The sequence below is a fragment of the Diuraphis noxia genome, unplaced genomic scaffold (assembly GCF_037042655.1).
Source record: "Diuraphis noxia isolate RWA-SAM2 unplaced genomic scaffold, SU_Dnox_SAM2 contig0002, whole genome shotgun sequence".
Classification (NCBI taxonomy): Eukaryota; Metazoa; Arthropoda; class Insecta; order Hemiptera; family Aphididae; genus Diuraphis; species Diuraphis noxia.
The window spans coordinates 84,012,211-84,029,179 of NW_028301712.1; the positions used below are offsets into that span (position 1 = coordinate 84,012,211).

A 16,969-nucleotide genomic window follows, 5' to 3' on the forward strand; every position below is an offset into this window, starting at 1 on the left:
CTGGTTTGTTGAGAAATGATAAAATAAATGTTGATTGTATAAACTATTTATTATTTTTATAAAACATTTTTTGGTATCGTAATAATAATCTTTATCATAATAATACAATTTTTATCAAATAATTATCAATTCCATATCCACCAAAATTATTTTATCAAATTAATAAATACTTTATGGGGTCATTATTAATAAATATTTTATTAAATCAATCTATTTTTTTTTTGAATTTATTGATATTTTTCGTTTTGTGTGTAAGTTCGAGGTTTCAATACATACAAATATTGACCAATAAGTATATAGACCCCGAAAAAAAGTACAATATAATATTTTTATTTGACTTATTAATTTGTATGTATACATTTTATAATGACGCACTTTGGTAAAATACTGTCTGGTTTTTTAATTTATATAATATACAAAATTTTTATATTGACGCACTTAGGTAAAATATTGTCTGGTTTTTAATTTTTAATTTAATTTTGTGTAACGATGTAAAATATACGAATACGAATTATACGTACTATAAATTATTAACATATTGGCAACCAATACGTTTTTGAAAAAAAACGGTAAGGAGCCAATTCAAAGGTATCTGGTAAGGATAAAATATTGACTACCTGTATTGTGGAGCCAATTCAATTGCACCGGACCTATCACTGGCGTAGCGGAGGTATTATTTTGAAGATATTGCTCCTTCAAAATGTTTGATAGATGAGTGGACCTGCCCTTACCCCTATCCATCTTGATGACTAGGTATATCATAGAACATAGAAATTTATTTTTTTCATTTTATTGAATTTTAATTGTTTCAACGAAATCTTTATTTTTACAATGTTTTAATTTAATCATATATGTAACATATGTTCTTCAATCTACAGCATAAAGTCTGTTTAATATATCAATATATATATATATATAAATTCTTATGTGGCTATGTATTATGCACACATCAGTTAAGTTAATCTGTACAAGTATGCATTAGCTATCATGAAAGTTTCTAAAAGTTGCTTCTACAGGAAATTATATAGATTTAGATTAAATAATTACTGGTGACCTGGAGTCTGACATATTATGAAAATTCAAGAAACTTTTCGTAAACTAGTGTCCGCGATGGCCCGATGATAATAACGATAATATGACTGATATGGTATTTTACCGTATGCCTATATAGTTATAGTATAGTTGAGTACATTGTATATCTGCAGAAACGCGAATGTATATAGCTATATTTATAAAAAATCATGCTGAGGTATTCGCATACAATTAAAAATTTATCATTTTAATAAAATATAATAAAATATTGTGGCTTGGTGGGGCGCGGTCGTACGCTCAATCTGCGGAAACGCACTGAGCGTACGTACCAGCCGCAGTTGCTAGCTCCCGGATGGGTGACCACCCGGGATTTTTAGCCAGTTGCCACACATACACAAACACGTGTTACAAACCTACTAACTCAAAAACCTACAAACAAATATACAAAAATAACTCCTACCGCACCACCCCCACACCCAATGACCTATGTTGCCGCGGGTTCCCCTCAAAAAAAAAAAAATTAAATTAAATTAAAATATTAGGTAACTACAACACATACCCATTGCAGTTGTCTACTCAATTACGATTAACTGTTTTCGAACCTATCAATTAGCAGAGTGACTTCCCTGGTTTTGTTATTAGATATTCAAGATTGTTTTCGATTGCCTATTGATCATCGATAATGAACAAACTTAACATCTCATGTTGAAAATACTAAAGCGTAGGTTATATAAGCACAACACACTATATAGTATATACCAATAATAATATGCAATTAGTGCTGAACACTTGAAAGTACTAAGTAGGTATGCATTTAGGGTATTATTCCAATAACCGCAAATCTTCTGATAATCAAATACTACACAAGTTAATAGGTCTATATAATTGGTAAATATTAACATATATACTACTTAATTGAATAATATAAATATTATGTTATACTCTAATGGAGAAATTGACACTGTGCAAGTTGTTGCAGGCATTCTTCCCGCTCCTCAACACGCACGTATTACTCCTTCTTATTTTATCCCAAAACCTCTAATCAAAAACAATAAAACATACTTTTTTCTATACCTAATTATGTTATGTATAGCTATTTTACCAAGCAATATTCTAGATTTCAAATTTCCCAAATGATTTGTTTTTAATGCACAAGTTCTGTTATACGAACATAAACGAAATGTAAATTATCAAAATATATGAAAAAATAATTTTAAAGAAAAACAAACTGTAAATCATAAAAATGTACATACATTTGTAACATACATATATTGTTCCTATTAATTGTAAACTAGCCAATATTATATAAGTTATATTTCTCAATCATTGGAATTCAGTGATGTTTACTTATATTGTTTCTCGACGACATATGCTGTTATGAGTATTTTTTATTAATAAAAAAAAAAGAACCGAATTACATGCAGACACTCGCTTTAGCACAAAATAGTGATGCATTAGTATAGGTACATTTTAAAGCGAAGTCAACTTAAATTTATGATTGTTGAGATTTCTTTGATACCTATATTATTCACAAGTTGACAATAATTTTTTTTCTTACGTTTAGAGAATCTTCTGATACTTAATTACTTACTTAGTTACCTAATACTTCTACAAACTAGAACCAATTTCCGATCGATAAATGTGGTTATTAAACGTTTTTAAACACTCCTTTTTTCAAAGAAAAGAATGTAAAAGAAACACAATTGTAAAACTTAAAGTCCCTATTGCCTTACTATATATTTTATGAATCTAAAAACTATTTTACATAGTAGATAGAATAAAATTTATATTTTCCAAAAGGGCTTAAGTTAATAACTCTAGGAAGGCTCTATGGTTCTCATCCCTATCCAATCCATGCATATATAATTATATATGGATAGCTTTTAACTATACTCAACGTTTACGGATTCGTAACTTATATATGACCCATTTACAGAAACAAGTTAAGTCATAAAAAACAAAATAAACAAACTTTGAATTATCCTGAAAAAACCTTATATTACCCCGTTACTTAACTTAACTTATTTTTAATCATCTAAAATAGGAAACTAAATCTCTCCTTTTTTTAAAATAAATACAATCGAAAAGTTTCATGAAAGTGACAAATGCTCATGGTCAATTTTATATCTCTTATAATATATATATTATTTATATCTCTTAATGTTTACTTCAGATTCCACACTCCACAGTGTGTTTACCTTTTTACAGTCAACCCATAGAAAAAAAAAATATACATATAAAACATTTAATTTTAATTTGTGTCACACCCCTTATAAGTTTAGAGGTTATTAACATTCCTTTCCTCCTATTTATCATTTTACTTTCTGTATTTCATGGAAGGTTTTATACTGTCATTTAGATAATAGATAACTCAAAATATTTATTATTTTATTTTATTTTTGTTTATAGAACTTCATAATCATAATATAATATTAACTCTTATAAAAATTATTTTCAATATTACAAAAATATGCTATTTAATAAAATTATACGAGTATTTCACAGCATTTTATATTTGTACATTTTATATTTTATATTTTTCATTTTTTAAGATTCTTAATAAGTAGACAGTACCTACTGTTATAAATAATGCCACTTTAATACCTAACCTACATCATAACAAATGTATACATATATCATATATGACAATATGTAAATATACATATTTATGATTCATATCTATAGTATACTAATGCGAAAATAAATAAGAGTTTTAACAATATGTGAATTGTATATAACAATTAATTATACATATGTTCATTTCATGCTATCCGTTTTTTAATTTTTTTTTTTTTTTGCTATTTTTTATACTCGTTTGAATATTGATTAAGATACATCAACATTTTCAAAAAGTCATTCAATTAAAAATGTATAGGAAAAAGGATAATTCTCATAAAAAAGTGCTATTGCCTAAACAGAACACTCCTACAATGGTATAAAAATCTAAGTATTTTAAGGGCTACTTTTGGAAATTTTAAATACATTAAATTAAAAATTATATTTCAAAATACTTATATATATATATTAATTAAATATATAATATATATAAAATATATTATATATATAATATATATAAAATATATTATATATATAATATATAATATATTTATTTAAATTAGTAGGTACGCAAAGATAACTTTTTTTAATACTTAAAATAGTTACTAGCGTTCTGTCAACATGAATACAAATCTGTAAGATATGTATTATTTTACACAATAAATATTTACCTAACTTTATATCGAATTACCCCGATTAAATAATCTTTAAATAATGACAAAACTAAAGTATTGGATGCAAATACCAAATTACATAGGTTCCTAGAGTTACTAATAGTTAATTCTATCATAATTTATATTTGAATAATAAAAAAACGATAATGCTTTCTAATGGTATCATCATAAACAAGACACTTTAATATATTTAAATAATAATGAAAACCCGTACCCGGCCAGTATAGATTTATAATTTACGATGATATCCGGAATAAGGGTGGTTCCGAGTTGACGTACGTGACGACCGGAATTAAAACTCGACATTGCGAGGGCGACAGGTTGAGTGCATTAACTTGTAGCCACTACCGCGTAATGTTTCCTTTTTTGTTTTTAATTTAATTGACGACAGAGCAGTGGTTGAAAAAACCTCTTTCTATTACTAAGCTTAGCAAACCATGTATACAGAATAAAAGGGATAAACAAAAATTAAATTAAACTACAACAGTCAAATAACCAAAATATACAAAGTATAATACATTTAAATCAGTTGAATTACGCCTAAGTTTATAAAATGGTAACAGGTAAGAAATGGCCAACCTAAAAAATGTTTGAACTTTTGAAAATTTCTTATTTACGTATTACATGCATTTATTTTATTTTCAACAGCTTTTATAGAAGTATGTCAATAACGGTGAGTATAAAATAAACAAATATTTAAATAATATGGTATCATATTTAACACGATATGAAGATATAGTATGATACACATTATAAATTATAATTAAAATAGTTTTCATTAAACATATTTACCCATTTTCCTATCCTATACTATTCCATATAGTAGCAATTTCATAACAAATAGATAAAATTAAAAACACAGAGAATAGGGATATAATCATTTTTACTCAAATTTTACATCATTAGGAATGCTGTATCCAATCCTTTAGTTTCGTGTGATTACAGAATAAGATCATAATTTTTAGAATTTATTATTAAGTAATCATTTCATCGGGTATATTATTACAGATTAATTTCTTTATTATTAGATTAATATCTATTATATCATATTATTTGCCGTGTGTCTCGCTCAGACTCAGATTGGGCCAGAAAGCTACCGCGCTAAGCGTAGCTCAAGATTATTATGATACATGGACCGTTTGCTAAAATATCTTCTGAGATAAATGAGCCGATAAAAGGATTGTTCTGGGTAAGGTTCTTCGTTCTAGACTCCAATCCGGCTTGATCTCGCTTTACATTAAACACTCAATATTTAAAATAATATTAATCATTTTAATACATTGTAAACAACATTAATTAAGTACAAATTACTAGAGAACCTCGACATTTCTCTTACCTAAACTTTTATAAATTTGAATTTTCATTATATAACTTTCGCACTTTTTATAGTAAAAAGTAAAAAACCGTAAATGAAATAAAAATCGGGATATTCGAAATTTTTTGAAACTGAATACTTATTTTTACGTTTCAAAATCTAAAAACTCTTGTTTAATAAATAAAATAATTAAAAAATAAGACCATGTTATAAGTATTTTTTTTGATCAGCCACATATATATAATTTACACAGTGCTCACTTATTTATACTACCTTAATGTCCTTCGTTAAAATACTTAAAGTTGTTTAATTATATTATGTTTGTTTAGATTTTATTTAAATCTCAACAATCACAAGATATTATGACGTTAGTAATACAAATCAATAAGTTATAGAGCTGAAAGCAAACATAATATAATAATATTGTAAATAATAATAATTAGATAGTATTAAAATGAGCGATATTAATATAAATATAAAATGAAGACCAATAAAAAAATTTGGTACCGGTAAAAATAACGCAGGTGGGGTGGGTATTCTATTACTTATAAATTCTTATGAGTAAATTATTAATCTTGATTTAAAATAATAATTAAAAATAATTAGGAAGGTATATAATAATAAATTATAGAATATATTATAACATATATGATATATTATATTGTATTACATATGAGGTGATGGATTAATTACCGTAGTAAAATTTGTATAAGTAATTCAGATAGTGTTATACCTACTATTAAGTAATATGATATAATTGAGATTAAAAATAACGAAGGCATCATAAACCTCGGTTTTTCCAGGAGGAGGGTTGTGTGTTTTTTATCCTGCAGAATTTGGTAGTTTGACTGATACATTGTATACGGTGCTTGAGCTTGAGGATAGATAAATAGCTATGTACATTAAAATTTGGTTTTATGCATGAGTGCATGACACTTACCATTAGGTAATTTTATTACTACCTAAAGTTAGCATAATATTGGATGAAGTAATATAAAATATGATAGTGGTAATTGGGTGTATTATAGGGTGGTTGGTGGGTGGATGGTAAATGTTGATCTTTGTTGCATAGTAATATAATAATACGCGTTTTCAATTAGTTCGGTTACTCTAATATCTAACTTTGAAATGCAATATGAATACCAAAGAATAAAACAAATTTATACAGTGTATTAAATTATACTATAAAGTGTTCAAATATTTATTTTAATAATAATTAATAAAGATGAAACCTGATGTAATATTATTATAAATATATTTCAAGAATAAAATCATTAGAACAAAAATTAACAAAATAAAACCATTATATATTACAGGCACATGATTTGTAACATGATATTTTAATATTGCTTATGTATATTAATAAAATATAATTATAATTTTAATGGTCATTGTATACTTTTATACCTATATTGTTTTGTGTACAATTTGTTATAAAAATTAAAATAATATCTGCAGATATCATCGGTATTACGTGTAATTTTTGACACATGAAATATGAAAATATACATATTTTAATTCAAAAGACAAATCTAATAACAGAATCTTAATGGTTTTAATTTTTCAACCGGATAAGGATCATTTCCATTTGCTTATGTTTACTAATTTAAATGTTATTACATGTAATCTGGAGATCCTCAAGGTGCCATTACGGGATAACAGCTCCTACTACACCATTAATACATCTACGCTTTGTAACTGATCAATCCACATTTCCTAACACTTTTGTCGCTGAATATGCCAACTACGAGAAATCAAATCTCTCAGTTCTCAAAAATCATATCACCATATTTTTTTACCTACTACAATTTCATATTTTTCTTATGAAACCTCGTATCATAATTCATAATATCAAAGCTGAAAAGTTAAAATTGACAATCTAGCCACATCACTCTTATTCTTAAACACGATGAATTTCCCCTAAAATTGTATTTAACAATATCTTTATTCCAACCTCGCATATACAAAATATCTTGGAATAGATTTCTACAAAAATTTCCATTGTAAAATAACGTAATTATTTATAGCCTATAGGTATTACATTTTTTATTATTTTTTATTATATTTCGTAATTTCATCATTACTATAACCCCCCCCCCCTTCCCCGAAAAGACTCTAAATTCCCCTTCATCGGTTGGGAGCCACTGATTTAGATCTATTTCATATAAAATTCAAACTTGTATATATATCGTTTAACAAAAATTAAAATTATGAAATTAAAAATATTATTACAGATAAGATGTGAGTCAGTAGGGTGGAACTGACCATGGTGGCGAGGGGGCTATTGCCTCGTGGGCCCTTGATAATTTCATATTAATAAAAATTATTTATAATTTAAAATATAATGGCAAAACACCAGTTGAATTTATTTAACTATTGGTTAAAAACGTTTATCATATAAAATATAAAATGTCTCTAAAAATATATATTTTTTTTTTTTTAATTTAATATATTAAAATGTTTCAGCATATTATAATATGCTATTACAAGTTTACAATTGTTTAATTTTACATAATATAATGTTGTGTTGGTTGATTATATAATAGGCATAGATATTTTTAAGTAATTCTAAAAATATATATGTGTATATCTATAATAGCCATGTGGTTATAGGTTAAATGCCAGACCTTAACTACTGATTAATCTCCCGGGCCTCTTGACACCCAGTTCACTCGTGTGTGCCAGTGTGTCGAGATATATACGTGACATCATAATACAGTAGAGCCTCGATAGTCCGGACGAATTCAGATCGAGCATCGTCCGGATTATCAATTTTTCCGGATTACCGGAGGTTTTTCAAAATTACCTACTAAAATTACTAAGATTTTATTTTGAATTTCACTACTATTTCACTATTATTTCACTATTATTACGTACCTACATACATGTATAAGTCTTTACTAGGAACAGTAGGTAATAAAAATAACGAAATTGTATTTGAAGATAACAATATTTTATGCATTAATTGGGTTGCGGGAATTCTCATAAAATTTATTTACGAACAAATGGAATTTTGTCGTCCGGATAACCGCGTTCACCGGATTATCGGGGGTCCGGACTATCGAGGCTTTACTGTACATATTATCTTAATAATTGTATGCGTCTTATTATCAACCAATATTACGGATGTATTAATTGTACAATATAACTTACTATATTATGGGACATGGGTATATTATAATTTATTGGTATGTTAATAGGTCTAACTATGCGAGTGCAGTTATCAGAACAAAAATATTATAATAACGGACTTACTGTTGGAACCGACGTAGATTTGTGTCCATGCCAACTGAGAACTTACTGCGGCCGCGTTAAAAAATAACAGCACCAGAAGTGGCGGCAGTATCGTCATCAGTGCCATCAACAGCAGCGGTGACGGTGGCATGGTCGAACCACGGGGTTGGTGGGTTCGTTTTCCTTTTACACGTCGCCTTGTGTTTTCGCAGTTGATCAATAATTGTCTAGCTTTTTTTTTAAAAATACGATTTCACTTGCAGTGGTGGTCGGTTGACTACGTTCATTTTTTTGCGGTTATAGCGGACGCAAAGTAGGTACGACAGACGTACGCGGATAAGACATTTGCGATGAAAAGAAAACCTGAAACAACCGTTTAAACATTATTATTATTATATTGTATTGCATTGCATTTCGAATCCTATACAAATATTATGCGATACGTTAAATGCTTGTACTAACTACTAATACACTCTTTAAATATTAAAGTAGGTATAAATGTATAACGCACAACTTTCTTCAAAATATATCGATGAAAAATATTCAATATCACGAGGAAAATTTCACAAAACTAAATCATATAGTTTTTGCATTAATCGCGATGTAATAACATATTATTGAAATTAACTATTATGCCAGATTTAACTTCGAAGAAGTTTAAAATATTTAAAAAAAATACAGAGTAAAGTCAGCGATAATAAAGAACCCAAAAAGGCAAACTTAAATCTGATGTCAAAAATTTTAGTGCGTAGTCATGCGTAACGTAATCTATCGGATACATCGACATATTATTGTCAGTAAAGTCGCACAGTACACGTTAAATGGAACTTTAAGTATTTTAAAAATTCTTATGTAATTCTTGTATTTGAAAGAATTGGCAACATTAGCTTTGTTTCTATTTTTTATTGAGTTTGTTTAACGAATAATTTGCCTATAATATTAAATTGCACTAAACATGGAATACGATCATGAAAATCGATTATATCGCGTATAATATGATGTATTGATATTATAGTGCATGTAATGGTAGATTATTATATAGGGTAATGGACATTAATACATTATCTTAAGGTTACTACAAGCTTTCTGCTGCAACTTGATTTATCAATTAATTTACCAATACACATTTATATTATATTTACAGCAGTATATAATATATATATAAATATGACTTGGATGGGTGGAGATAAACATTTTCTCTGATAATACGATATAATAATTTACATTTTAAAGACGTCCATCTGTATGTACATAGTACTACATACACTCGATATGTACGTATTGCAATCCCCTAATCAGTAAACATAAATAATAATGACGCAATTAAGATAACCTGACAAATAAAAATTATGACGAATTGTTTAGCTGAACAGTAGTTTTGAAAAACAAAAGAAAACGATTAGCATTGAAAATAAACGAATTAATCAGTCCAGAGATGAGCCCAAAACAAAACAAATAGCTTTTCGTTTGAAAAAATAGTTTTCGGAAAAACAAAAGTAAAAATAATTGTCGATGACCGGGGAGCCACGCGCATACAGATCGGATGAGCGTTTTAAAAAGGAGAGACTATTCAATTACGCGTTTAACGACAGTTGAAACGTTATCCGTCAGCCATTATATATAGGTATAATACGTATATTGATTGCTGGATGTGTGGATTGGCAGTTTAAAGTTTCATCGTCTGAAAATTGCCAGGCGTGATTGATGAACGTTATAGATATTTATTATTACTGAAATAAAATATATCATGCCTATTGGCTATTATTACTGTTATTGTTGTTTTTATTAACGACATTATCATCATCGATATTAGACCGCTGTCTATCGCTATCGATTTCTGCTTGTACTATCGAGGACTTGATTTTATGTCTCGCCAAGCAGCTGTCATTTCTTTCGTGTCCATTGAGATTATCTTGGTGACTGAATTTTGGTCTTGTTTGGTAACCCAAAAAAATGCATGAATATATTATTTTCAACTAAGAATCACGCATCAATACAACTATTTCAACTATATGTATCTACAGGCAATACACTACAATTATAAGTTATAACTGCACGTGTAATAATAAAATTACATAATAATTAAATGGCTGAATGACCACAAATCGCCACAGCATGAAAAAATACGAATTTAATATTTTAGTTCTCTCAGTCACAAAGTTTCTAAAATGGTATAATATAATACTATTTACAACATTAAAACCCTATGCCTAAATTTTGTTAAATTTAATTTTGTATTGAACATTAGTGTTTCCCAAAGACAAATAAACCCGAGAAGTGCAATCCGTCTGCGTAATAAACTAATAACTAGGTAATTAATAACTCATTTTTTCTCACGTGAACCTCCAATTACAAAAGCAAAATGCTTCAGTTAAAATTGTCAAACAGATCACACATTTTTCTACCACATTGTTGGTTATAACTTATAAGTATTATAACAGGAATGGGTGGCAGTATTGTGATGAACAGTTCCCATCCGTTCCTGGTTTTTGAACAGGAAAAAAAATATTATCTTTTAATGTCTGATGCATTTTTGATTCTATACCGCTCTATTACAAATACTAACCAATTTTAAAATATATAAATTAGCATCTGAGATATACATGCATAGATTATTATATTCATTAATTCATTATATATATATATATATATATGGATTTTGTTAAACTAGTTTTTTTTTTTTTTTAAGCAAGTGGTAGATCAGTAGTAGTAGGTACATTTAAATGTTTCAGTAATATAGAAAATTAATAACTATAATAAATATGCTTAATATAACTTAATATACTTTATAGAATTTATATTACTTCCATTTAATGTAATAAACATTAATTCTCAAACCGTTAGTTTTTAGATGGTTTTATTTTTAGTTGCGCTCATTTTTAATTAAATAAAAAATATGAAATTACGCTGTATATGGAATGGTTGATTTCCAAAACAATACAATAGAAATTCTTAACATACCTAGTTATTCAAAATTTTAGCACACCCGTTGAAAAAAAAAATTTTATAATACTATGAAGTGTGCAATTCAAACAATAATCCGTGTTTTTTTCATATCAATAAAATCCAAAAAAAAAACATTAATCAATATTTAAAGAAAAAATGGTTAATAATAATATTGATTATGACGACGTATTCAAACATCATAGACGTGTATTATTATTTCTATGTGTCACATGTTTTTAATAATTGTATTATGACGTGGAACAAGTCATTAGTTAAACACGCAGTTGAACAGACGATAGATATTATTAATACGTTCAAAGGCGACCGGTTTCGTACATCGCCAGAAAAATTCGACAAAAATTCATGGTCCAGGTGAGGCTCGAACTCACAACCCCGGCATTGCTCACGACTACTGTCTTATAAGTACCGTGCGCTAACCGATTGCGCCACTGGACCCACACGACATTCCGATCCAAAACAATGTGTTTTGACTGGCATCGAATTCCCGACATAATGGTAACTATAAAAATACTAATGCCGTCTACGAATTACGGAACAGTGCGCCGTTTCCTGACGACAACTATGATCATTGATCCCAGCATCGTGGTATAGAACTTGGAACTTGAAAGTGTAAATAGTGTGTAGGTATTAGGTACTCAAATCCGGTGTTGTGTTGGGTACAGGCAATGCTCGACTTGACAAAATTAAAGTAGGGGGACTCTGTTAACTTTAAAAAAAAGAGCGTCCCCGCCGCTTGTTAAACGTTACAAAGCCGTGGGGGCTACACACCCACACCACACCGCTTTAAATCATATAGGAAATATTTATGAATAATTAAATTTAAAAAAAAAAAATTATGTAAATATTATAATATTGTGTATTATATTTTTAACTTATAAAATAAAATATAACAAACTCAAAAACAATCGAAACAAGACAAAAAAAAACTATTTATTTAGGTTTATTTATTTATATATGTTATCACTTATCACGTACATTTTAATAAAAATTAAAAATTCAGAATGATGGCAATGATCGCATGATTTATAGCGTCCCATGCGTTCCCCTTAAAAATAAAAATAAAGGTACTCTGAAATTTATAAATAATTAGTTGGGGTACTCCGTCCCCCTGCCCCCCCCCCCCCCCAACAAGTCGAGCACCGGGTACAGGTGAATATTCTCTTATAAATTATAATACTACAATAATAATTATAATACCATACATGTGCGGCAGTTGGTGTAATTTCGTAGAGTAATAAACTTGTACGATATAATGTTGTTTATAAATGTTATATAATGTGAATAAATCAACGTAAAACGTAAAACAAACAAGCCATTATAATAATATATAGGTACCTATGCTTTAATAAATTGAGAAATCATCAAAAAAATTGTTCAATCGCCTTCACTTAACTAGCTATACGATGATGTTCATTTAGATAAATATAATTTTTTTTTGTCATGTTAAATATCTACGCTTCTACCTAGTTTTATTTTGTTCCTTTTCTGTGTATATTGGTAGGTACTTTTTATTTTTAATGTATTAAGTGTATTTTTTTACATACAATTTGAAAGTTATCTTCAAAATGATAACAGAATGTATTGGTTAAAATACAAACGATTAAAATGTATCTATAATATTGCATTAATCATTCCCAATTTTTGGGTCAATATTAATTTTTTATAGTAAAGCGAATTAACGCAATCACATTTAAAGGAAATTATAATTTATCATAAATATAACACTAGTCCATGTTGTTGTTACAAACCTTAGTCCAATTTTCTTGAATATAATGCAGTTTTGTTGATAACTTCTTCAACCTTTAGTTGGACACAATTTTTAAACCACTTAAACTACGAGTCTAAAGAACTTCTTTCTCTCGTTATTATTATTATCAAACGCATCTTATCATTCTTAAAATCTAATGTCGACAGTAAAGACCGCAGTGAATATAATTTTAGAATTTTTTTTAAATATAATTTAATATAATCTGTGGTATTAACACAGATAAAAATATGATCTGTGCTATTTTCAGAATTATCATAATTATACATAATTATAGGTGATAGACTACGGAATATCTATTTGTTTTCTAATATTTTTGAGACTCTGATCGCCCCAATCTATTTTTCAATGGCGCACGTGTGTTAAACAAACTAAAATCTGTCAATTATCACTTTTTGGGTCAGAAAAAAAGTCACCTTACCAGTGCCTGTAAATACTTATTCTTTAACGGAGAATTCGATTTATTCTTCCAACTATTTTGTAGTACCTAGGGCTGGCGGTATTTTCGGTATACCGGTAATTACCGGTATTTAAAAAATCTCGGTATCCGGTATTTTCGGCATTTCAGAATACCGGTATACCGTGCTTTGGTAATTACCGTTGTTACCGAAAATACCGTGCCACGGTAATACCGAAAATACCGAGGTGCGGTAATTACTAAAAATACCGAAGTGCGGTAATTACCAAAAATACTGTACCTAGCCACTTAGCTCTTATAGGACCTAGGTAATTACCGAAAATACAATACCTACCTACATTTATTTTTCATTATTTTTATGTAATCTGATAATTATAATGACATAATGCCATAATTGATAATACCTATTGTATTATTATAATGAAAAAATCATAGACAGCTAGATAGCCGACTATAATTTGTTATTGAAGCCGTGTCCCCCTCCCGTCCGCTCCGGACCTAACCTATAAACTAATGGACATCGTTTAGAGACAGACGGGATTATTGAGAGAGAAAAGAAACAAAGTAGTCCGCACCTCGGTATTTTCGGTAATTACCGAAAATACCGTATAACCGGTAATACCTTAGTTACCGGTAGTAAACAAATACCATCCGGTATCAGAATTTCGAATACCGCCACCAGCCAGCCAGCCTTTGTTTTTTCTATACTCTATTCAAAAATAGATTGGTACACGAAGGCGACCGGTTTACGGTGCACAGACCACATCCCGCCATGCCGCGGAACAAAGCCACGCCCATGCGCAGTATAGGTATTACTTGTACCGATCTCATTTTGGACTGACTATAATAATGCAGCGCGTACTGCGTAGGTTTTTTTTATTGATATTGAAATTATAAATAATTTCTGCTTCGATATCTGAGGCATTAGCATTACATTTAATATTATACTAGAAAAAATAAAAATAAATATATATACCTATTATATATATATATATATATATATATTTATAAAAAGTACACAAAAATGATTAATTACAGTTGTTATAGTTTTAAAATCTTATAGTAATTTGAGAATTTGTGTTGCTTTGAAGAAATGTATGGTGCTTGCTTCGTTGTCTGGATTTGGACCAATACACACGACATCGTTTATTCGGTATTCCTCGAAAGCGAGCATAGGTTAGGTTAGGTTAGGGCATTCTGAATTCGGGGCTGAATATCTCTCAAAACACCATTATTATTAATGATGCAAATCGCACTTTAATATAAATATAAATCACTTGCCAGCTATATACCTACCTTATATACCAACACAAAGACGTATTCAGAAATTTGGCGCCCCAGAGTTAAAATGCTTTTCCACCTCCCCACCACCACCGCAAAAATAATTAAAATTTTTCCACCTACCAAGCGCTTCGGAGCTTACCTTACGTCGACCACCCGAGAATGTTATCGTAGTTTTCGTTATATTTTCTAGAACATTAATGGTATCAATATAAATTTGTCAAAAATAAAAAGTAGGATTATTTATTATCCAATTATTACGAAGCAATAAATATTTACTACAGTTTACCTACATTATTTGTTTTCGACCTTTAAAGGAATTATATACTCGAAGATAATCATCAGTGTCTACCTATAACCTATATTTCTCTTGCTTACAATTGTAGTGGCAGCTGGTGTTACAACCGTAGAATATTAATGACAAAAATCAATTCAACCAATGTATATTATTGTTCATTAAAAGAAAATAAACAATATAAAAATCTGATGCCACACAGGACCATCATCACCCTTTCTAGCCCTTTAAAGTCTAAACATGTTACTGCTGTACCTATGTAAAGATATATTATACTGTTATACTATTATAATATTTTAACGAAGATTTATATTTCGATTTGATTTATACTTTATAGGTAATTATGTACTACTTTTATAGATTCTGAGCAGTGTGAGGAGTAAATTGATTTTACAATAATGTGTGATTTTTTTTGTGACTGTCATCACGTTTTGGGGCAGTAAAAATGCTTCGATTTTTGACTTCAGTACCTTGTTAGATCAAAAAGTGAATCTAGTTAGTACTTTGGGGGTCAAAAGTAAAAAATTAATCAAATTAATTCTAATCAATCTGGATAGACAAACGAAAAATTAAGAAAAAACGGGAATTTTTAAAAAATTTCGACTTAAGTTAACTATTTATAGTAATATTCAATTTTCGATAATTATTAGTTTTTTAAAAAATTAATATCAAAAAAAATTTATTTGTTGGGTAAAAAAGCTTTAAAATGTTATGCAAGGCTCCTAACATATTTTTACAATAGCAATTGTAAAATAAAATAAATACATGGTTAAGATTTTTTTTACAAGCATTTAAAATTTTAAAGTTTGAATTTTGAAAAAATATGTAAAAATAACGAAAATTCGCTAATTATTTTAAGCTAGAAATTCATAAAAAATTTTTTTTTTAAATCTAAGATTTGAAAATTTAATACAAGATTCCTTACTAGTTTTTAATCTTTATTACAAAAAAAATATACACCAGTAATTCAAATTTAATTTTTATGAGTGTATCAAATTTAAATTTTTACAATATTGGATTTTCACAAGATTTCTCATTTAGCGATTTTCTTCTTTTGGTGTAACTCTAAAACAAATAACAAATAATCGCAGATACTTGAAATTTTCACTGAATGTTTATATAGACATTTTCTATATTTTTAAAAAAATTCAAAATATTTTGATCGGTTTTGAGCTGTTTACTGACATTTTAATTTTTTTTTTTTAAATATCGATAAAATGTATTTGTTGGGTAGAAAAGCTTGAAAATTTAATTCAACCTAACATATTGTTACAATAGCAGTTAAAAATATTAAAAATACCTAGGCACGATTTTTTTTATAAGCATTTAAAGTTCGAATTTTGACTAAATACGTGAAATTTTCGGCAGTGTTAAAATTATCTAAAATCTAAGATTTTAAAATTTTTAATTATCTATAATATATCCTAGAGAG

General features: G+C 28.2%; 1 protein-coding gene and 1 non-coding gene across 3 annotated transcripts in view; both read right to left on the minus strand.

Moving 5' to 3' along the window:
• The window catches only part of LOC107165700 (uncharacterized), a 206,187-nt gene that overhangs the window by 129,634 nt on the left and 59,584 nt on the right, over positions 1-16,969 (minus strand). For both annotated transcript variants that reach the window (XM_089219355.1, XM_089219354.1), the window contains one exon: positions 8,833-9,174. In XM_089219355.1, coding sequence (XP_089075481.1) covers positions 8,833-8,962 — 130 coding nt within the window. In that variant the 5' untranslated portion in view covers positions 8,963-9,174. The remainder of the gene's footprint in view (positions 1-8,832; positions 9,175-16,969) is intronic.
• TRNAI-UAU (transfer RNA isoleucine (anticodon UAU)) lies at positions 12,122-12,213 on the minus strand. The gene is given in 2 exon segments: positions 12,122-12,157; positions 12,176-12,213. It is a non-coding gene; the product is annotated as a tRNA-Ile (tRNA).